Genomic DNA, 25026 nt, shown 5'->3' with positions numbered 1-25026 from the left:
GACTACTTTGTTTTTTTAATTTTTTTTTTATTTCGATTACTTTCGGAAATATTGGAAAAAAACACGAAAATTGCTTTTTCTATTTGATTGATTTTTTTAAATTAAAAAAACAAAGTTCTCCTCTCGTAAAGACCTACTTCGCCTTCCTTAACCGGCTCTGTATCTCCTAAGGTTTCCGAGATCCCCATGCTGAAAGTTGAATCTGGAACATTCTGTAGTTGTTATTTTTTCTGAAACCCTTGTTTTCAATCCTAGTTCCTTCCAAGACTTTTTTGTCTCTCCGTCCTTTTCTTAAGGGCTTCAAAGACTTCAAGTGGTTTCAGTTATCTATTGTTTTCTTCTATTTCTCAATTTTCTCTATCTCTCATTTTATACTTTCGAACCTCATTTCTATGAATATTTGAAGGGAACTGTTGGAGGTACCTTCAAGAGATTATTGAAATTTTCCAGTTGGTTCTCAAAACTTTCGACAGGTTTGTTTGGATCATTGAGAAACTCGGAATTGCAAGCAAGTTTTTCTGATTTATTAGATATTTTCTTAAACTTCCCAAATACTTTTTCAAAATATTTATATTTTCCACCTTCTTTATAAAACTGTCAAAATCTGTGCCATTCGCACTTTGCTATTTTTCATCCCTTACCAGCCCTCAATCCCCGTTTCCCGCTCGTAAATCTGTCCGACAATTTTTCGTTCAATAAAACAATAACAATTGACATCTCAATAATTGAAAACTTCGAAATAAACGAAACCCAAATTCCCAAAAGGCATTTTCGAGGCGCGTGCGTCCCCTTTACGAAGCTCAGAGCCTGAATTTCAGCATTTTCAGTCGCATTTCAGGAAACGCAGCGTCGTGCAAGTAGGGCGTCGAGGCGTCGTCGTTCCTGCCGTCGCGACGAGAATCGCGTATTTTCACCGCGAAACCATCATAATATAAAATCTGTTTAATGACATCTTTCGGAACAGTCTTTATCGTCATGGGGAGATTTGTTGTTAGTGGTTGTGTGCCGTAATAATATTTTTATAGTTAATTAATTAAGCGTATGTAAGTGCCTTAAATTTGCTGACAAAAATGGCCATTTCCTGGTGTTTTAGCAGGAATTTAGCGTTTCAAAAGATTAAATTATGTACCTGCATTAACTTCGAAAGTCGCGAGCGTGAAGCTGGAATTAAGCAAACCGAATCGGCTTTGAGTCGAGGAAAATTAGATCTGGCAAATGAGTTGTGACAAACTTAAGAGAATTTTCACAGTTTGCTTTTCGTAAACAAAAGTGAGTAATGGTAAATTACGATAAAGTGAGTAATGGGAAATTATTTTCTGCAGATGGAATTTGGTTTTAAAATTACTATATCGTCATAGCCACTGTATTTCCATTAGGAAAAATTATGACTACTTAACAAGAAAACAGCATTAAATTTATGGCTGGGAACTTACGTTAAAATGTTCAAAACAGCGATTTACATAAACTATTGGCTTAGGAAGGTATCAGTTTACCTAACGTTTACCTCTATGGTAATGAAGAAATCGCGTGTTAAACGGCGAAACAATTATCTTTTTTCCATGGAAAGAAAGGGCAAATGCATTTCATATCTGTCCATCAAGTCTCACACACGACATCATGATTCCTTAGTTTTAGACAAATTAAAATTAGTTTTTACTTACTTTTGTTTGCTGCCTCTAAGGTGCACTTCCACTTCATCTCACACGAAGTCTGCCCTCAAAAAGTCCCTCTTTAAAGGGCAATTTTCGTGCCAATATTATTAGGGCTCGTCCCGTCAGGCTGTAACAAATTCAGGACATAAATTAATCCAGAGGAGAGAAAATGCGGCCATTTCTCTGAGAAAGTTTTACGACTTTGAGCCATTTGTTTTATTACCGCCTTGAAAAACCTCCTTCCGAATAGGCGAAGCTGCAGCTTTCTGCCTTAGCTGGTTTCAGCTGTTTCGATTGGGAGATGAGTTTATTTGCCGCGGGATGATGATTGCGTATCGGCAGGTTAGGTCTCTTATAGCCCTTTAATCAACTATCCATGTTTTGTAGTGTTAGTGTCGAAATGAAGCACAGTTTCTGTATGAATCGGACAGAAGTGTCTATGGATTGAATTGTTGAGTGTTTCGAAGGCGAAAATGATTCCGGGGTGTATTAGAGCTCCTAGAAGTATACAGGGATCTACTGATGATATCACAAAACAGACCAAGTCAATTGTGCAGGTAAGACCTTTTCTGAGGCGTACGAGCAGTAAGATAATTCCTCAAAGGTAAAAGAAAATTGTTTTATATTTCTCTTCATTTTCGCTAAAGAACATAAATTGAAAGATTTTCACATCAGACCGAGTTTGTAAAATTACGACTATACAACTTAAATTGGACGCATTTTTCAAAATGTCTAATATTTAATAAATAAAGTTGTTATCAATTTTGACGTCACTCGAATACGGAATTGTCGTATTACAATTTCAACAAAAGGGTTATTAAAATCGTTAATAATGAAAGGGTAGCAGCTGTTCTTCCTGTGCCCTAAAGTATCTATTGAAAATTACGTCCTTTGCTTTGAGTTTATTTGATCAATCGATAAATTGATGGAGAGAGATCTTCTTTACAGAAGGGTACTGCGGACATGTCAAAGGTCACCTTGTGGTATGTCCTGATCTGCTACCTCCAAAGGTCCTTCTAAGGCGGGAAAAATGGCGATAAACCGCACATTTTATTAATATTAGCTTGATGCAGTGTCGCATTGAACTCAGATCCAGTTTGTTGGTATATGGATCTAAGGCCATTTTCACATGCTATTCAATTATGTTATGATATTATTTAAAAAGTTTGTAGTTCGGGGTTGTTGCATTAACATGAATATTCAGGGAAGTTTAGCCCTACTTACACAACTTTTACGACAGCGTAAATTATTGCTGGAAAAAAAGTGTCAGCACTTCTTTGGCCCTACATACACGTGCCTATGGATCCTGAATATTTATGTGCTGCTAAAAACAGTATCCGAACACACCTCTAACACCCTCCAGTTTCTCGCTTTGAAGATTAATTACCTTTTTGCTCCTTTTCTGCCATTCTATTACGGCCTTAGGCTTTCAGCCAGACGTGCGCTTCAGCCTTGTCATCCACATATTCCAGATAACTTCCATCCCTTTGTAGTTCATTAAACGGTTGTTTAAGTTAACCCTGTAATAGATTTAAAACAGGGTAAATTTAAGGTATTTTAGGGTGAGCAGATATTTATATCTTCAGGAGTTGTTTTTACTTGAAAATAACCAGCAAAAAGTAGCCTAATGACTGTAATTATAGCCCATTCAAAAGCAGTTTTCACGCTAAACGAGAAATTTATTAATAAACTTACAAGCGTAGCACGTTTGCATAGGCCAAGTTACATGTAGCAATAAATTACTCCTAACACGGCCGAATTTCAAAACAAGGGGAGTTTATAGGAACCTTATAAAGGTGCTATAAATAACACATTAAGATGATTTCAGTCCATTCAGGGTTCATAGATGGTTAATGATTCGCGGATCACTAAGCTCAAAACGGAAGTTTAGATTCCTTGCAGGTAAGCAGTAAAATGGCTTCGGTGGTGTTTATGGTGAATGGTGATTTTCGTAACTTTAACCTGAAAACGGTTGACGTTATCAAATATATTCAATTTTAATTTTTTCGACCAATAGCGCATCATATTTTTTATATAAAATGCTCATGGTCTCATCAATGGGGACAATACGGTGAAATCAAAAACTATCTTTCCCCCTTAGAAGATGTGTGTCTATTTTAGGTCACCTATTTTTATAAAAATATTTAATCCAGAACGGTCTTACTAAGAAAAAAGCTTGAAAAAATGATCACCCTGTACTTCAAACAGGAAGCAAAAACGGAGCTATATTCGTATGAACTTTATTTCTTATTTCAGTCACGAGAATCTACAGTAAGCAGTTGGAAAACTTATTCTGAAACACCTTGTATAACGGCTGAGGTCGTGTGATTGAAATTCAGAATGTGTCGCAATTGTTAAATTGAAAGTGTGTTCTAGTGCTAATTGTTTTCTTTGAAGATTCACACGAAAATTCTCAACATAGGTTTTGCCTTCTATAAATTAAAATCATCTCCGGAAGTCTTTTATGGAAAATTTGAAGTTGATACGGTCAAAGTGCTCCGCAAGTAATTTATTTTCAATTCGATAACTTCAAACCGACGTCCCCCACTCTATGCGTACAAGAACTTCAAAGGGTCGCGACCATCGAATTGCACGACTTAAGGATAAGAAGCTAAAACTGATTTATATAATCCGTTTATTAAATCTATTAATTTTCAATATCTATTCTTTCTTTATTGGGCTTTTTCCTGTATTTTTTCATAAAATCTTGCTGCTCATAGAGAAAAAGGCTCAAACCTACGCCTAAATCCACCCTATGCCGGCAATACGGCTTATAATAAACTGTCGCTATCCAGAGCTCTTCCGGACCATTAAATCCAATATAAGCGAAAACTGGAAAATTACAAGTCCAATTTAGCATGTAGCGCACCCCCCAAAGATTAGTAACGATAACCCTCTTATTCTTAAGAAAATTCAATGGGGAAATGAATACAGAAATGAACAATTTCCAGTGAATAAGAAACTCCCCTTGGGATTCGTACAAAGAAAGTTAATATTTGTTCCCAATATAAATTTATTTTTGGAATTTGGTGTTGTGTGCTGATGAAAGATTTGATTGTCCAGGGACTAGTTCTTATTAAGGGATGAAAACCATCAAAACTTCGTAATAATTTGCGATTTTAATGTGTATGCCCTTATGTTCTATGCTTGAACATTATGTAACGGATGAGTCGAGCTCAAAATACTCTACACTCTTTAGTAATTTATACAGCACATGGATGCAGGCTAAATGGCTATTTTATTAGGTTGGACACCGATTTATGTCCTATAAACATGACGAAAATAAATCTGTGTTAAAGAAGCTGCACTGTGCTAGTTGAATTAATGGGCTTAATGTGGGAAGATGCAAGTGAACTTATGGTACATTTAGGGTGTTTAATAAATATGTGTGACATTAGAGAGTTAAAAATGAGAAAGGAAAGTATTTGTCTCAAAAGACCACATCGGGCCCTTTAGTCACGTGACTTTGACCAGACTCGAATACAGTCAACAAAAAGTCTACTTAAAGCGTCACCGATCCATCAATCCTGCGCTGAGTTTCCCCTTTTTTCAAGACAGTCCTTATATTTTTTCTTTGGGGTGGAAATATTATAAATTGAGCATAGTGTCGATGAAGAATTTCATGACTAAAAAAATTCATAAATTTACCTGAAACATACTATGATGGAAAAACATGTGTGCATCTACTTGATATTTCAACTAGATATGTATTTTCGTCGTAATCAGGTTAACGATTCTTTAAATATCTTCAGAGGGCCTCTAAATATGTTGCTTCATATTGCACATATGGGTTTAAAGACATAATTTTTAATGCAGCACATTGGCTTCATATCAGCAGTGATGCCATGTCTTTTCAAAATTAATATGTAGCAGGGACGCTATAAGCTCCTACAACCGACTGTTTAAAAACTTGGGTATTATACCAACAATAACAATAGCAACACCGTTAATAAATAACCAAGAACACTATTTTAGTTCTTAAAAGAATAAAGTTTTACCGAAAATGTTAATGAACAAAACACTAACAAATGACGCGGCAACTGTGCAATAAATAAAGTTATGTATAAACATTAAAATATATCTTTGTTTTTTAGCATATTATATTTGTGACTTGTTATTTTACGTAAGGCGACACCCAATCCTTACATACTGTAGCATGAATAAAAAGTTACGTCATTTGGACCATGCATGTATGTTGTGTCCCAGATAAGGGTGCGCTACCCTACAAAATCATATTTTTTGCTCAATGAATTAAGACATATTAAACCAAATTTTACTGATTTTTACATAGTATCTTGCTGCTCCATGTTGTAAGGGCAGTAAAAGAAATCTATTTACGCAAAAAAGTTCAGGACTATAGAAGTATCAAAATTTGTTTCTTCTAGTTCATTTTTAGCAGGAATTATTATTTTGTTTACAATTATGTGTTCGGCATTCAAAGTAGCGGTAAGTTTTTTCTACTGAGAGCCTCTATTTTACTCATTAATCAACGTTCAAGTATTACACTTTGCACCATAGATTCAGGTTGAACATACACGTGTAAAATGTTGATTATGCTAACTAATTTCTAACGAGTATTCAGATTTTTTGCACTTTCCGTGTTTAGATTCGAGAGCGTTTAGATTTTTCCTTGCTCAGCGATTCTATTTTCGCCTCTAGGTCAACTTTTAAAAATTTGTCCGTCCAGTGCGTCTTTACCATAAATTATGACTTTTCGAAAAATGATACTTTTTGCATTGAGATTGGAGCACATTTACGCTTTTTCATCCGAATGCTCTATAAATGAACCTTAAAAGAACTATAAAATTTGGTTGCCTCAGCTAACTACCGTCAGAGGTCAAAATTTTTTAATTCATGTTCGTGCACATTTAGGTCTCTCCCATCTAAATTCCTCTATTTTACCCTATTAATCAATGTTGAAAGCATGCAATTTATAGAGGAGATTCAGGGCCGTACATAGAGCTGTAAAATACGAATTGCTTAACTCTAGCAAAAGGGTTTCAGTTTCTCCATCTGAGCTCCGCTTTATTGCTTTTTTAAGTCCACAGGAATATCGACAATTGATAGATTCCTTCCCGAAAATCCTCAGTTTAATTGAATCCTCAAAGCTTGTAAATCGTCAAAAAATCCGCAATTTTAAGCTTCATATTTTTAAAGCTTCCGGGCGAATCTCAACCCAAAAAAGCGAAATGGGGCTTTCGGTTTCATAATATTTACGCTGAAATTGGCAGTTTATCAAACGGGAAAATCCAAAAAGCGAAAGGGATTACTAACGCATATTTGCGGCTTTATTAGCTTTCCAGCCTCGTTTGGGGCATCAAACGTCACGCCATATTATATTACGCACCTGACAGGGTTTATTGGGAGAATTTGGCATTAGAAATTTGCTGAAAGCCCACTTTAATTTAAACGATTTCATACTCACTAAATAAGTTACAACAAAAGGAAAAATTAAGGGATATTTTAGTGTCCTTAAAGCCCATAAAAGCCATAAACGGTCAACTATATGAGATTATTCCGGATCTCGAGGGTAAAGTTAAGAGATCTTTCCAGATAAAATATAAAGCCCTTGTTAATTTGTTTCCGGATGACCTATTCCAGCTTGGCCGCAAGTCATGTAGAATTTATGGTTTTGAAGTTATTTTGGGATCCTGCAGAGTTTAATAAACGGAATTTTGCCCTTTAGAGGACAACATCTCGAGAGGGGATAAAAATTGCATAAACTAGGAAAGGAAAAGTATTAGCAAATGGATTTTTTCTTATATCACCTTTCGGAAAACCTCGTATATCTTTTCCCGGATAGTTAATTGACTGCGCCGTTTGTGCGTCTTTGATGTCGTCGGGCGACCGGGATCGGATGCGGTTAGTTTTGTAATTTTATTTTGATAGAAATGTACCGAAATAACTACACGAGAAAAGTGACAAAAGATGGGTTTGGAAAGTTGTCTGAACTATGGATCGTAGGAAAAGCAATAGAATTTTGAAAACTTGATGGATTGTTATAAGAAAAAGGAATGTGGAAAGAGGACGAATTGCGCAGGTCACTAACGTGTAGAATTAGGTCAGGTTCTAGCTTTTGGTTATACAGGGCGTCCCAAAAATGCTGGAACAACTCCGCACTACGTCTTGAAAGACCGTCCAACCGAGAAGGGAAAAATGCCAAAGGAAATCCTGGAGGATTCTTCATCGAGTTATTAAGAAAAATGCGTTGAACACATTTAGCAATACTGCCAGCGAGTAAAAGGCTTTACGATATATTACCATTTTAATTTTGAATTAATTTTAAGCCATGATGGCAAAAAAAGGTTGTAACTTTTTTATTTAATGATTAAAGAAGTGAAGCTGAATGAAATATGAATAAAATTTAATGGAGACGTTAATTTAATAAATGTCCAAAATTGCTCCCGTCTGCTTCCAGGCACATTTGAGCTGCATGCACAATATTCGCTTTAACCTTGCCCAGCATTTCGAGGGGTTATTGCTTGTGCTGCTTCCTGAATGCGTTGGATTAACTGATGGCGATCTTAAACTGGCGTTCTGTAGACATGCGCTTTGGATACATAATAATATTCTTTTGTTGCTGTCACTTTGACGTTTGAATTGACATTTGATAATCAGTAAACGTTAAATGCGCATTTTATGGTTGCAAAGGGTTTTTTGTTAGGTATTTCGATTGGATTTTCAGTTTTTTGAATTTTAGTTTACTCGTTATTTGAGTACTCAAGTACGATTTTTTATGGGAATTTCTAAAATGTCCTTGTACCTTCAGTATATAACAAGAGGAAATGCAAAATACCGTAGAACTAAGAAGTTGCATTTTCAAATTTCCACGCTTACATCTGAAGTATAAGGCCTCCAGGAATTTTTCTGTGTTTTTTCCGTATTCTTTGGACTGTTTTTCAAGGCGTAGTGCAAACATTCTGTATAAAGGAATAACAGCTTCTAACGATATTTTTTTTTTTAATTACACAGGCCAAATTCGACATTTACCTAGCAGGAAGTACTTCTACCAATTCATCTGAAATTTGAAATAAAAGAAGTATCTGTTGGAGTTGCTAAGCTTGCAAAACTTATCGAGGATAAGTAAATTTTTTCTTAATAATCTCTATTTTTGATATGTTCTGTCACTTTAAATCAAAAAGTACATGGCTCTAGCGCGGAAAATTGGAGAAACGTTAGCTATTCCACAAAGGACAATTTTATTTGAAAAGAGAGTTCTAAGGACTACTTTCAATATCAATCGTCGATTCGATCTTCTTACTGCAATCCTTGGAGAAGTGACAACTTTCCGCTATGTTTTGAGGACGCAAAACTTATTTTTCCAAGTAGGTCTAGGTTTTGCACATGCAGGGTGCGGCGCGGGGACCGAGCGCTTTTAGAATGAATAGTGCTCGACAGTTTCTGTTGAAAAAGTTGTGCTTCAAGAGGCATCGCTACCATAGAGCCGTTGTGGACGTTCGAACACTAAATATTCATTTATAATTGTTTTGTCAGGAGTATTAAGTCTCTGTCTTTAGTTCAACGTGAATTTCGTCACAGATTCAATATTAATCGAGGTAATACTGTTTCCACGCGTGACCAGTCTTACGTTGGGCTAACAATCTACGAACAGGAGGTTCAATAATGGAAAAAGGCCTTCAGGCCTTCAACGTACTGTGCGCACTCAAGAAAACATTGAAAGGGTAAAGCCAGCGACACAAAGAAGCCCATTTCGCTCTGCTAGGAATCATGCCAAATGTAATTTTTTGTTCGTGATAATAAAATGTTGTTGTCGACCATGCCGTTATAATAAAAAACAAATTATGTATTAAAAAAAAATTAGCGATTCTATAATTAATACAAAAACATTTGATTCTTTTGTCGCATTCTTTATATGCAACTTGGGAGTCCATTAGTCCACAACCAGGGCAAACAACGGTCCGGCTAAATATTCCCGCACAACTGTTCTTGTATAGATTGTGTCAAAAGTTTACACAAGTTAAATTAATCTGGACTTGTAGAAAAAATCGGCTAACAATTTACATTAATTGCTGAGAATGCGTTTTATTTTTAACGCACAATATTGAATCGCGAGATTACAGAATTGCCCTTTTTTTCAAGTCTCTTGTAGAAGTTCAGAAAATTTCTTCATTGTAATATTTTCTGTAAATTCATTTTCTAGAGACGTCAAATCTTCTCTAAATTTTTTACAATTTTAAAAGACACGATGTTTCCATTGAGTTCCTTCAGTAATTTCGATAATGAGCTATTAATTAGAATTAGGTGCTACTCACATCTAGTATAAAAGTTGGAGCTTCCAAATTTGCTCACGTTTGTGCGCAAAAATTTTCTGACAGTTACAAGCTAACACTATTAGATGGCATAGTTCTAACCAATTCTGGAAATACAGCCCCGAACGTGTTCCACCAGTCTTTTAGACCATAAGGGAATCCTAGAGGGTGATTAGTTAACAAAGTTACCCAATTTCACCCCTTCCGCCTACATCGCACGGCCTAAATTGCTTCGCGGCCCATGAGATTAATTGGCCCACTGTTCTCTTCGCTTTATGCGATCTCCTCGGTATATCGGGACTAATTATTTCAGTTCAGGTTCGGAGGTGTTACACTAGTTTGCGATTCATTGTCCAGTGAGGTGGATAACAAAGAAAATTCACAGGAGAAAACATTTGTGGGACTTTCAGTCCTCTGTGAAATGGGTTACAGAATATTTTTTGCCCTCGATTGTCGTTCGTTTTGAAAGAATTCGGACGAGGGAAGCAAATAAGGGAAAGGTGATGGGGTAAATAAAAGTGCTGCTCACGTATCAAGCCGCAGCATAAAACGTTTTCAATGAGGAGGGGTAACGCCGTAACGGAACTGTTCGATCTGGAAACGAAGTTAAATTTCCCGACATACGCAAGTAATCCACGTATAAAATTTTTGGATAAACACCGGATTTTTCGATCCTTCCAACAAAAAACAATAGCAAATTACCTTTGTTAAATTCTAAAGCTCTGGTGTTAGAAGCTTTAAGCACCTATCAGTTATTTAAAACCGCATAAACTTTATTTATCTTTAGAGTGTCTACGTTTATAAATAACTGGGCGACAGACCTTAGTTATTTTTCCTAGCTAAATTTTGCTTCGATTTTATAACTGAATTTTCAATTTCTTAGCAATAACGATCATCCATCCTTTTGTTACCCACCTGACAACCCCATAAAAATCTCAACAATACCGCAGAGTACCAAACATGGGCTCACGTTGAAATCACAAGCCCAAGTGCCCATTGAATGATATCGATGGGTACTCGAGCTGACAGCTACCTTTTATTTATACTGATTCATAATGAGACAGAACCAGATCTTAGTTTATATTCTTCGTTATGAGATTCAATAGAAATTATTGGACTATTGAGAACTCAAGTTTCAAGGCCCCTCTGGTTTGAAACTAGACATGAGCCATACGATATCAGTAATTGCCAAAGGGGCTGATATGTGTTCGGTTTTAAAGCTTCTGCAGATGAGCTTTTGTCCTATTTATAAACTAGCTTTTAATGTGTTCCTCCTACTGAAGTTAATTTTAGGTTTGGTCATTAGTTTAGTTACCTCTTAGATACGGCACTTCTTCCGAAATATTGCACACTCGGACAGGTGTAGGTATGATGGGCTGTTATAAAATTAAACTATTAGGAAATCACTCTGAAGGATATTCCTCAGATATCGCATACATATATCCACATAAATAACATTTTCGCACATTCTCATACACTATACAGCGTGGTTCAGAGCTAGGGGATTACAGTTCGAGTGATTAATATATTACCCTCGGAAATTGTGCTAGAAAATATTATATAACACTACAGTAATTGTTCAAGACGTCGTCCTTGAACTTCGCCAGTTTGGACAACATTGGATCGGCAGAGGTGATCCAGTTCCGTGGCCCCCTATGTCACCCGATTTAACATTTTTAGATTTCTCTTTGTGGGGACATGTAACGGTTATCAAATTTTAGCCAAGTCTGCAGAAACCATGTACGTCGTGTGAGTGAATTCGTGTTAAAGGACAATATTTTGAATAATTACTGCAATGTTATTTTGTATAAATAAATTAACATGAAACGTGCTAAAACTCGATGAAACAAATTTTTAAACATAACAGTCTTAAAACATTATCAGACCTTAGGCAGACTTTTCCCGTAATAGGTTTTTATACTCAAACGTCTTCTACACTCTATACGTATAGGCAGGACCGGACCTAAATGCAAAAATAAATTAGTGCCAGCCATAGCCGGTAAATGACAGATTTTCATCATAAAAACCTCTTTTCCGGGACAGTGTCAACATGGCAAGAGTCTAATGGAGCCCCACATTCAGCGGCTACAAATTATGAACGGGAAAATGGGGTAAACGCACCCCTTTCCGTAAACACTTATTGATATAACGAGGGGTGTGCTTTAAAGGTCTGTATACCTAGCCTATATTAAGTGCATACGCATACCTTTTCTGAGTGATTTATTTATGCGAAAAGGGGTGAATTCGGATGTGTGTGTGATTGCTTTATAACAACACCAGTGTTGGTTTAGGTTTGAACTAGATGTTGGGGAGATGATTCAATTCTGATGGTTCCGAATTGAAAACACAACATAAATTACGGGAGTTCCCTATAGATGTGTGTTGGACGCTTACATATTAAGCCATGATAATTCATCATTACTCTCCATAATTGACAGAAGTGTACAAAATACGGTCAAGTGGCAGGCATGGTGTGTCGGCCGTATGTTCCTCTAATCATTTTCAATTTATCGGTTAAACGCCTGGAAAACATTAAATTCAATTAAAGGAGCTTATATTGGATTATGAACGTTTAATGCAATGGAGAACTTTGCAAGTGAAGGATTATTCGATTTCAATAAAATCTGGACATGTACTGAGTTGAACGGAAAAATTCTGGATATAGAAGACAACAAATAAAATCTCATTTTCACCTTACTGTTTAAAGTACATTTACGACTCGGTATAATTGATATACAACATTCGCAGATAAGGGTGTTGAAGATACCAGAGGATAATCTTCAATTCATGACTAAGCTGATTATTATATCACATCTTGGAAGAACAGAGAGAGAGAGAGAGAGAGAGAGAGAGAGAGAGAGAGAGAGAGAGAGAGAGAAAGAGTAAGTGACATAAATAGTGACAAAAAAGTAAAGAAACAAAAAAATCAAATCTATTTTCAACTATTGTTTTTATAGATTCTTCATGAGTAATCTTTTTTCGAAATATTCGTATAGTTAAACTGATTTTCTGAGTGAGTTCTGTATATCTGTTTTTTACTTTTAAATCAGTTTTGAAGAGTCAATATATTCCTTTAAACTTATAATAGATAATAAAAATTATTGGCATACATGGTAGCCACCTAAAGCCTCATAATTCATGTAAAAAGGGCGGTATTTTCTATTGAATTATTTTTTACAGCTTTACAGCAATCATTTTTTATTTTTCTCTTTTTAATGTTCGATTTTGTTTATCTCTCATTTGATTCTGTTTAGATATTTTTTCCTCCCGATTTCAAGAAATTTTTGGTGCTTTCTCGTGTCATCAAAGGTGACTGTGCTATGTGCCTTCCTTAACCAATTTGGTTGTTCGTACATAGTACTAGATGGATTTATGGGCGCGCAAGGTATATTCGGGATAATTTTTTTTTTTTTAGTTCAATTTTTTGATTTTCTTTTTGCAGCAATCTAGGTAATATCGTTACAGAGACTCGAACTATTAATATTGCAGGTATTAATCTAAAAACAACTCACAAGAATTTTCTATTCCTCTGATAAAAACGTAATAATTTCATCGACTATCCATCTTCTATAATTTCATTTGACTGACCTTGATAGAAGAAACAAATAATAAATTTCGCTCCTTTTTCAAAAACCTTTTCCTGAAACGAAACCAATGGAAAAGTTAATTTGAAGTTCAGCTAATTAAGGGTTTTAATAAACGAAACACGCCGTGGCAGATTTTCACTTTCACTTCAGTTCGTCGGGGCATTTTGGAAGCTCTGAAGAGGATGACTTCGTCAACGAGTTTATGAGATATAGAGGTAAGAAACATCGTTAAAAGCGCGTGCAAAAGAGAGGCAGACCTGAGGAAAAGAAAGTCAACGAGAAAAATAACTTTTAAATTAAGAGTAAATATTGCAATGAAATAATAAAATTTAAAGTGACAGATTACTCAATACTGAGTAGGGAAATTATTAAGAGTATTAATCATAATATGAAACTATAAAGTCAAATTATTAAAAAACTCACTGACCTGTGTTTCATTTACTCATAACGCACTAATCTTCTGTGCTCTTCTTCCTTCAATCGTCACTTCCTTAACCATCCCTTTAATAAAGTGCAACAATGCGAACTCGTTCTTGGAAAATATGGAAGTATCAGGGTGGAAGCTTATTACACGCTCGGAATGCGTAAAAGTTGGGGTAAATTTCATATTATTTAACAGGAGCTGGTGGATGCGGTTGCTAAGATTCCGATACCAGAATCTCCAAGTAACTTTGAACTTTTAGTATCTCGTAACCAGATAATGTAGACTAGAGCTAAGCATAGCAAGTTTGTGCGATTGGAAAATTGGAAAGTTCAAGGGCCGTTTATGCATTAATTAGACTTTAACCAGACCTTATTGACTGCATTATTTTTCCTATGTAACAGTGTAAAACTTCCTTATTCCGAGATTCCAACTACTGCTGGCAGAGTGTATTTATAGCGTAATGTAAGCAATATTGGTAAAACCTGCGTTCGATTGATTAATCAAGAAAAATATTTCGATTAAGTTATTAGGGTTTATTGATTTAGCAGTTAAAAATTGATGATGTGTTAATTTTTTTTCCAGATTTATACCGACTGGGCGAACCATTACTTGGAAAAAGCCAGGAGCAAAAAGAGGGTTAATTCTCTAGCGACAGACTGCAGTGACGGAGTTTTGCTGGCAGAGGTTATCGAATCAGTTAGTAAGTATGAAAAATGGGCAATTTAACGAGGAATTGTAGGTGAGAAAGCGTGATGTTATTTACGGTTAGAAATGAGAACAAAAAGTCGTGTAGCATATTTACACAAACTATTAGAAAAGGGCAACATATTAATATAATAAAATTATTAAAAATAATATGTAAAAAATATAAAGAATAAATAAAGAAACGAAACATAAAGCTAGTTTTAACAGAAAATAGTTTATCACGAGCATAAATTTCTCAACAATTTAGGTTCAGAAGTGGTCAGAGTAAAGCAAACTCGTTAGTTAGAAAAGTATGAAGCAATAACAAAAGACCGAAGAATGGAAGAATTAAAATAATAACATAAATTACAAAGAATGCTTCCTTGGAAAGCAACTTTACCTCAAAGTTTTCTTGCCAGGTGCAAGTGAATTATCAAAACTAATCAATTACTATGACTTCATAAAGAAACTACTCCCAAAAAGCAAGTGCCCCAAAACGTGTTGCTTGGCGCAAATGATTAATCGACACCCAAGATTATGATGATGCTGCCGCTTAAATCATGTTTTCCATATGACCCAGACAGTTATGTTTTTCGAACTTAATTATATTTGTTTACGGGGCTTTAGCGCACTTTGTTTAAATTTACGGTTATTTTAATACCGGGATCTTGATTTATCGTCTATAGGCATAAACGATGTAATTTCTTTTTCATACTATACATGTAGCTTTTTGAGGTCGCAATTTAATAGTGTTGTTCCATCGAACATGTCGAGTTAATTGCAAGAAGAGGCCCTTTTTGAGTTAAGTGGGACATTGCATTAATTCAAAATTTTCTATAGGTTTATACCTACTTTGTCGCAACCCATTTCTTCTTAGAATACATTTGTTTGATGCTGTGTATACGAGTCGCGACACCATAAACCCGCAACATTAGCATTAAAATAGGCGTTATGGTTAAACAATTCATTTTCAGAATCAGATCTCTTTAGTCAGGGTACCCAGATAATTTTCCAAGATTCACTTTCCATTTTTCCAATCAGAGATGCGAAGCATCATGTCCAACACCCAAAGTTCCATTCCTTTCCAAAGTAAATATTCAGTAAATACGAAATAAAAATATTCAATATTTAAAATGATCTGCCCAACATATGCAAATGGACTAAGGTACTTTTACTACGACCACCGGGATGTGTGGGTTAAAGTTTTAATGAACTCAAGAAGTTGAATGGGTGTAAGGCGAGACTCCATAGGGTATGGGTTAACTCAGATTTATTTATGTAATGTTCGTGATATTTCGTAAGTTTTATATTTCAAACTTTCCGGACAAGTTATGTTTCCGAGATAAAAAGATGGAAAAATGCATTTCACAATAGATAATTGGCACTTCTCTTTCTTTCAGCTTGCCAAAAGATCCCTGACATCAACAGAAAACCAAAATCTCCATCGCAAATGGTAAGTATATTACACGGTTTGTTCTAACACTGAAGCAACTAAATAGAAAGTTCTTACCTGAGATGGAAACTTTCCCTTTTACTTGGCGATCAGCCATTTTCCCTTAACTCATTGATATTAAAAGGGCGCACTGCGGATTTTTCAGGCTTCTGGAAATGGGAAAATCCAAAAAAACCTCATATATACGAATGCGATTAGTATGCAAGAAGCGTTTAGATTGCCTTCTCCGTTGTCTTGTCAGTCCTTTTACCCTTATGTGTATAGGGGTTGTGTTTTGTGTTGTAAATTGAGTTTGGGCGTGTCACGAGAAACTTTAAAAAGGTTTTTACTAATAAATAGTCCATACAACGTTTATTTCTAAACTAATCTCGGCGTAAAGCTTAAACAATTCCTGCTAGTTCGGTCGATAAATTTAAGATTAAATAATCGATTTAACGTTAATAAATTTTAGGGAGATTGACCTTTAAAATAAATTTTCTATTTAAGTAAATTCAGAACGTATCTCAGTAAAAATAGAAAATAAAAAAATTCTTCTGTTACCCTAATGCTTACTTGTATGATTAGGTTCGGCAAGAGTTTTTCTTTTGGTAAATTAAGGACTTACCTCAATAAAACCAGTTCAGACTATGGAAGTAATTTCTCTAAGATTGAAGCTTCAGCTCGTTCTTTATTTTCTTTACTCGAATGGCAACTGGCCTGGAATGCAAATAATTTTGAGAATCAGCGCACTGCAAATCATAAAATTCCCCCCTTTTTGCTTTTTTTTTATGCTGCGTTATTAGGGACTTCCAATTTTCTACACCGTGAAACTCATAAAATCTGGCATAAAAGGCCCAATAAATCCAATCCTTTATTTCGTTTTCTACCTGAATTATTCCACGGAGACCCATTTACCGTTAGTAATATCTGATGTGGCTGAGATGATACCACACAAAGATGCCCGTATCATCCCATAATATTACATTTCTGACTAATGGGAAAAAAATCCGTATTATTTTTTTAGGCATTGAGATAATAAGGAATCCAATTTCGTGAACTTATTGTTTCCAATAGAAGTCCATTTATTATAAAGCCCTAATGGCACTGGGATTATTCTTCTTCTTTGCGGAAAAATTTATGTGCGGTCGCGCTTTCTTCCATAAATCATTGAGAGTTAGAGACCTCCGGATAAAAGAAAAATGCTATTGGATTGTATATTGGTCACCCCATTGCTGATGGAAAACTAATCGTGCAATTAAGTGCATTTATCACAAGAGAACATCTAAATTTCAGTAAATAAGACTCGAAAGGATTCGTGCCACTTCAAAGGGCTTCATTTGGCGATTTAATGCTGAGATAAGGAAGGAACATGAAAAGGGACTATTTTGTGTTTCAAGTTATAAATTACATGCATAAATAGGAAAACCATAAGTGAACTTATCTATACAAAAAGCCTCTAATAGAAGATAAATTAATGTGCCACTTCTTATTTTTATGATAGACCAATAATAGCACTCCATTGGAATTTTGTGTATATTAGAAAGCGAGTCACAAATCAGATTAGCAAGATTTATCATGTAATCAGTTTTTATGGTGCTTTTCAACTTTAACATATGCTGACTTTTTTTTGGCTTAATTAAGATATAATTTGCATCTCAGTTTAGAATTAAACTCACGACGGCAGATGTTACAAAGCCTTGAAGAGTAACATTGGTGAATTTTTCGCAGATAATATATACATAATTCGTAGACCCATAACTTAAGCTCATTCACCTGGGATTCATTTTAAGAATAGAATACGTTGAACTTAAATATTTCGACTGATCTCTTTTGACTCAATGGGGATCCAGAGGTGTAGCCCAACTCAGCTAACTTAATCTCGGACATAAACCAAGTGCAATAGAAAAATAAATTTAAAAGATAATATTCAGAACAATATTCATCAAAGCAATTTTGATAAATGGTTTAATGATCGTGTAAGACCTCACAAATAGTAGAAAATGTAGAGGCAAAGGAGAGCCGAGCAAAATTTTTCATATCGAGACCTAAAGTACTTGAAGAATAACATTAATTTTAAGGAAATATGTTTAACATAAACATATGACCCACTTTTAAATCAATATGGCATTTAATCCATAGGGGAACAATTGATAACCGTCTTAATTATTAAAAATTACTTGGGAAGCAGTAGAAAAACGAAAGACATAGGAGTGCCAGATGAACCTTCAGAGATTCCGACAAATTGACTTCGAATAAGAGTTTTTTTCGCTATAAATTTATAACCTTGTTACTTTCATGATGAGCTATTTTCCTAATCTAAAAACTCTTCAAAAAATCTTTTAATAAGTCGCATGAATTGGGAACTCTCTGAGTCGCGAAAATTGCATCATTTATCTGTAAATGATTTGACAATGGAAAAAAAATCTTTAAAAATCCCTAGAAATCTTTAAAAATCTTCTGTAAAAAATACCAAGTTATAGTCACAAGTTTTACAGGGTGTTCAACTTATGTGAATGAAATAAAAACAGGTAAAATAAATACCGAATCATGTGAAATCATTGAATCATTGCCATCACATCGATTTCAAAAATGAAACGACGTGGGGTAACGTAACATTACCGCACGCCGCGAGCGGTCATTGCGGTACGACGTGCCGTATCGTATCATAGACTTACTACACACTACACCTACGCCGAAACATTTAATTTCTTGGAATTATGAAAAATCGTTCTCGGAAAATCGCTAGAATAGGAAAACCTCATGGAAAATCTTAACTAGCTTTCTAAGATAATTTGAAAATCGCAAGATATCTGCGAGGATCCTATAATATTCCTCGAGAAAGTCTTCAGAAGTACCTACAAATCTCAAGTAATTGATATCCTGAAAATACCTTGAAAATAAAATCATATTTTAATTTAACGGTAAATTATTACCCCAGGGAAAAAAAGACTAAAATTACCGGTAAACTTCAAGCACCATTTAGAACCCTGGTACTTCTAAGCATAGAAATAGGTGGGGAACAGAACGGTGCCAGTACTACATACACCCGCGATCTCAACAACAGTCGAATATCAAACCAAATCGAGTCGGCCCATCCGTGGAACTACGCGATCGGACCCATCGAACACGCGGTTCACGAGATATCAGAATACCGTGACCCTTACAGACGTTTAGGGCGCGAAGACTTAAAAATCGCTCATGTTGTTGTGCTCTAACTTTGATTTTTGTTTTTTGGAAAGAAAGTTTTAGGTAAATCACATTTTTTTGCCTTTATTTTTATTATTATTGGATGCTATGAAGCTCGTTTTAGAAACTTTTTGAATCCTTAATTTTTTTCTTTTAAATAGAAAATTTGACGTATTTGAAAAATTTCGCAATATCACGATCAAGAAATAGGATAATCTAAAACGAGCTTAACTTTCAGCGAATTGGCATATTAACAGCATGGTGCCTACTCACGTTCGGCCTAAGGAGCACCAAAACATATTCTCAATAAAGTCGGTCACGTACCTCACGGTATTTCGTGGCCAAATATGGTCGAAGTCGAAACAAACCGCTAGATTTGCGTTTGTTTTGGTATTTGGTTGCACTTTGGGTTCCTGAAATGTTTATTAATCAATCAGCAACCTATTTCACATACCGAGATGGAATCAGAGTTCTATAGTTAATCTTGTGTCTAAATGCGTGTTCGTAAAGTGCATTATATCTCAATCTTCCCCACACACCTCTGGCTTAAGTTAAACATCGTCTGAACGTCTGCGAGTTTAAATGAATTAGCTTGACCCACACTTATTTAAATGCTGAACTTTTAGCCTCCAATTTATGTATAATTTCTTGTAATTGTTCCGAGAACATATTTCTTTAAAAAGTTCTAAATATAGAGTTGCATCATCGTTTGCGAAACGATTGTTTTAGTACCGGAAGATGATTTTGAATAGCCACCGAGGCAAATAAGATTAAACCAGAAATTCGTTTACCTTTGGAATTTTTAGCGTTTGTACAGTAAGGTAACATGAATATAAATTAAGTAATAAAATTATGAAAAAAAATCAAGGTCAACATATGGATGACGTCAGCTGACATTTTCAAACCAAATCAAGTTTCGGCTGAATTTTTCGGATATGGTATGTTTCAGACATCCTCAACTTCGACGCCCTTTATACAGTATATATACGAACTGTTCCAGAATAGCATGGCACTATTTGAGGGATGTGTTCTCTAGTGCAAAATAAAGAAAAAAGTTCATATAAGCATGTGTCCGATCTCGTCTGGTAGCGGAGTTACTGGGCGTGAAAAATTAAGAAAAAAAATTAGGTTTTTAGTTTATCATGCTTTATACAGGGTGGTTCAGAAATGTTTCATTATATTTCAAGAGGCAATAGCATATTGCCAAATAATGTGGTTGCCTATATAAACGACATTCCAATAATGCTTCATTAGAGAGATGGAGGGTGTTAAAGTTTTACTAAAAACTTATATGTTTATTGATATCTTCAAAACCGCGTGAGATATGTGAAATGAGACTTGGCACATTTCGATGGTTAACGTAGACGCGTCCGTTTACACAAAAAAGTAATTTTTAATGTCACCAGTGGCATGTGGACGGGCGCGTCTCCGAACATTTTTAAAGAAAAAATTGGTACGACACTGATTTTTCGCAAATTAAAAATAATTTTGGGAAGTTTCACTTCATTTAGAAGAAAAATGCCCCCTTGACCTTTTTTTATCCCACGCATTATTTGCGAGTAAAAAAAAATAAAAGCAATCTACATGCACGATATTCTCTAAATGGTTTTAATAATATTGAATGTGTTCCAAGTTTTATTTATTTGTCATAAAATTCAAAAAATTGTTCAGAATGGAGGGCACTTTGGCCAAGACACAATTGAGGTCGCCTGTTCATTGGTGCCCTAACAGGTTGAAATATTCCAGGTACGTTTTGGATTTTTTTACAGACGGCTATCACCCTTGCTAGCAACTCCTCCCCACTTTTAATATTGTTTTACTGAGAAAGGATGCATCTGATTTAAAAAAAAATCAAGTGAGCATTTTTCTTAAAAAAAAAATGAAATTTTAAAAAATAATTTTTATTTAAAAAAAAATCATGCTGAGATATGTTCGACCACACGTCTTAGGTGAAATTAAAAATAATATTTTCGCACAAACAAATACGTCTACATTAACTGTTAAAACATGCTAAATTTCGTTCACGCAGACTTGGAAATATCAATAAGCATATACATTTTTAAACAAAACTTGAACACCCTATGTGTTTCTAATGAAACATCGTTGTAATATAGTTTATATGTGGAACCATATTAGTTTTCAATATATTATCACCTCCTGAAGTATAATGAAACACTTACAGGACACCTTGTATAGTAGTTGGAGGTAATCAGCTCTCGTATCAAGCAGCGCCTGTTAGCTAATATGCACAGAAAATTTGGAAGTTCTATCTGCAGTAGATGGAAGTGTAGACATTTAGGAAATGCAGTTAAGTTTCATATGAAGAAACTTCAAAAATCACCAAGGCATTTTTCTTCTGAAATGTTTATTATGCGTTTAATCAAAACGTGGTCGTGGGTTATTTTGTGCTTTGTTTTATTATTCGTTTTATGGTCAAAAACCTTTCACAAGATCAATATATAGGCTGAAGAAAGTCGAACAATAAGATTACCATGTTAACCCATAACAGCGAGTATTATATATGGTAATGGTTCTTATACTTTTGATGTGACTCTAAAATGCAAACGACTTAGTTTAAAAAATCGTCTTTGCAGGCAAACAATTTCAACATTTTTTTGGTATATTTCTTCAAAAACAGCGAGTATAAAGGAAAATTGCAATTTTTCGACAGATAAAATTTAAAACGGTTCCCAAGATATTCATGATTATTTGCCTTTCATTGAACGAACGAGAAAAAATACAGCAGCTTGTATGAAAAAAACAGAACTATAACTTCGTGAATAGCTCTTGACGGAAAAAGACGGAGAAATTAATTAAAATTGAAGACCCTGCAGGATAATAATTATTCTTAAATTACATTGGCCTTTTATAGGAAATCCCATTACCCTAAATTGCGAAAAACATCCGATACACTACCGGCATCTGGTAAGCAAAATACGACTGTATATCGTTTGTTAAATATTTTGCCTCAACAGTCTATTTGCAGGAACTTTAGAGCCGTTTGACCAAATATAAACATCCATAAATAAAAATAAGCGCAAATATAAATAAACGTTTGAAATAGAAAATCAGGACACTGTAGATGTATTTTTAGGTCTCTGCATAATAAGGTTAAAGTGGCAATTTTGGGAAGATGTGACAGTGGGCCGCAGCAAGCAAAGATTTGCACCATGATTCCAACCCTTGCTCAGTAAGTGCTTTTCCCCGCCATTCTTCGGAAACATTAACCCTAATTTTATTACATCATTGACTTTACTTTATGGCATCCAGTTACGTAAAATATTGAAAAGTTGCATGTCCTCAGGGCATTAGTGGCCCTATTTTATTAACTTCGGGATGCTCTTTTACGACACAGCGGCCTAATTTAAATATCACTTTACGTTTGAACCGGAGTTACGATAAACGATATAAACGGCTGGTGCGACGGTTCTTGAGATATTGAGGCAACCACCTCGAAAATAAACTTGTGAACGGTTTAGTTTGGCTCGGATTGTGTGGGTGTCAAATAAGGCCATTTCGAAATTCTAGAAGCATCCGGCAATCAGTGTCAAACAAATTAACTGACTGAAAATTAAATTTCGCTCGATGAACACAATATGCGCGACAGCAGTTTTTGCCGGCTCCAATTTTCCATTATCAGATTAATCCGGCACGCTATATCAACATAAATCACTTCGAGAAGGATTAAATAACGAAAGTTCGAAGTTTACACCTTGTAAGGGGTAATATGCCGCTAATTAATTCGGTACAATAAGAAAGGGTTAAGAAATTGGGGAGTACGAAGAATGAGGGTCGATCGCAGTATTAAGACATTATGCACGGGATTTAACGAGAATTGAAGTTGTGAGGAAATATGAGAAAAATGATCTTGTTACATATATCAGTATAAAGCTAAGAAGAGTTCTATGTTTTGATCTTGTCTCATTTATTAATCTTTTTTCGAAAGAGAGCTAACATGTGCAACAATATTTTGTATTTTTTATTTAATCAGAACTCTGGATAAGAAATAGAAAATAATTTTGGCCTGGTCGAGGCCAAATTTGAGTTTGAATTACCTCGTCAAATAGACTAAGAAAAAAATAAAAAAAATTTTTCACAATTTCATTTTATTTTCCGTCATCCTAACCGTTGTTTTAAAATTAACTTCTCATAATCATTAAATTTAGAAAAATACTTTCTACTAAAAAATGTTTTAAAAAATAGTGAGTTCTACTTGAAATTCTGAAGTTGACGCTTGAAACAGAAACACTTGTTTTCTAAAAAAATCGAATTTGTCGTTGTTTAATAGCCTCAACAATATCATTTCATTTGGTTTTTAGTCCACCAAAATCTGTTCATAAGTAACCTGGTTACGACTTCGCCCGTTTTTAATGAGAGAACCAGACAACACTTTTTACATATTGATTAGTATGGTACGAGGATAGTTCCAGAAGTACTCGACGTAACATTTAAAGAAAACAAAAGTTGAGAAATATTACATTATTTCTCAATATAGTCTCCTTTAAGATATTTCCGGAGATGTTCTGTGTCTTTTATGATCTGTTTACAGCAAGAAACTTCAAATGTTTCAAAATAGTCACCGACTTCGGACTCCACTTCTTCATTATTGGCAAATCTGGTTCCACCACGCCATTTTTTCCAATTTAGAAATAAAAAACAATCTGAGGGGGCTAAATCTGACGAATAGTGTGGCTAAGAAAGAGGTTCGGAAAAAAAATTAACTTATTTTGACCATCACGATGACGGAAGTGTGGACTGATGCGTTACCTTAAAAACAAACACAAATCAATGTAGCACCCTCAAACTTTAGACATAGCTTTTTTAAAGTTAGGTCTTTGTAATATAGGCAAATTTGTAGCAAAAAAATTGCCATCTGTGTCAGATCGGACACTTCTGGGACCACCCTCGTGTCTATGTATGTCTTCTTGCAAACAAAATTCGATGCATTTCGCCCTTGCCGTTAAACTGGAAACAATTGTCCAGCACATCCAGCTTGGTTTAACTCATTTAGCTCATTCACCCTTTTACGGTTAGACACGATTCGGCCGTGAAATTGTCCATTATTGCCGTACTGCAATGGCTGCGTGTCCTGTCCGTGTACCTGTTAATAACGATCATATGTCAACGACTACCGTATCGCACCGGGACTGAGCATGACATTTTGTTAAATTGAGTTTCGCCCGCAGAAAATTAAAAGTGTCGGCCTTTTTGAATTGTTTTTGATGTAGGTTTTCTATTATAGGTTTACCCAACCAACAAATGAACAAACTTTGAATCGATAATACCAGCTGATAGCCATGTAGGTAGATCTTAAGACAATTAACAATCTATTAAGGCACTGAACAATTTGTCATTATTCTAATATAATTCATTGCTGTTATAAATTATTCAAAAAATCAAGACGGTTGGACTGACTCTTCTCCTCATTAGACATGCTAAATATTTCATAATTCCTGTATATCAGAATAAAGTCAATCCCACTATAATACAGGCACTTATTCATAAGGAGTAGGCTCTGGGACAGCAACGTTGGTGGTGCAAATAAGCCGAACCGAAGGTTCTCGTTAAGGAGAGTTCCCACTGTTTTATGAGCACGATGTAATAGCAAGAGTAACAGGAAATCTGCCTTTATTGTTACGTTTTTGACGCAGTTTTGCGATTATTTTAAAAACAAATCATTTACTAGATGTAAATTAACCTCGCTTAAAGCTGATTCTGCATGCGAACCCTGACGATATTTTACATTATATGCGTCTTTGGCGCCACACCACACTTTGGTCCGTGGGCCACT

General features: G+C 35.1%; 1 protein-coding gene across 1 annotated transcript in view; it reads left to right on the top strand.

Annotated features, from left to right (window-relative positions):
* The first annotated feature begins 2041 nt into the window (after window positions 1-2041).
* The window catches only part of sick (sickie), a 72554-nt gene continuing 49569 nt past the window's right edge, over window positions 2042-25026 (top strand). The window contains exons 1-3 of the mRNA XM_066286134.1: window positions 2042-2209; window positions 14516-14633; window positions 16018-16070. Coding sequence (XP_066142231.1) covers window positions 2126-2209; window positions 14516-14633; window positions 16018-16070 — 255 coding nt within the window. The 5' untranslated portion in view covers window positions 2042-2125. The remainder of the gene's footprint in view (window positions 2210-14515; window positions 14634-16017; window positions 16071-25026) is intronic.

This window comes from Euwallacea fornicatus, chromosome 9, assembly GCF_040115645.1.
Source record: "Euwallacea fornicatus isolate EFF26 chromosome 9, ASM4011564v1, whole genome shotgun sequence".
Taxonomy (NCBI): Eukaryota; Metazoa; Arthropoda; class Insecta; order Coleoptera; family Curculionidae; genus Euwallacea; species Euwallacea fornicatus.
Note: the sequence above shows the minus strand (reverse complement) of the source record. Positions and strands in the feature narration are given on the sequence as shown.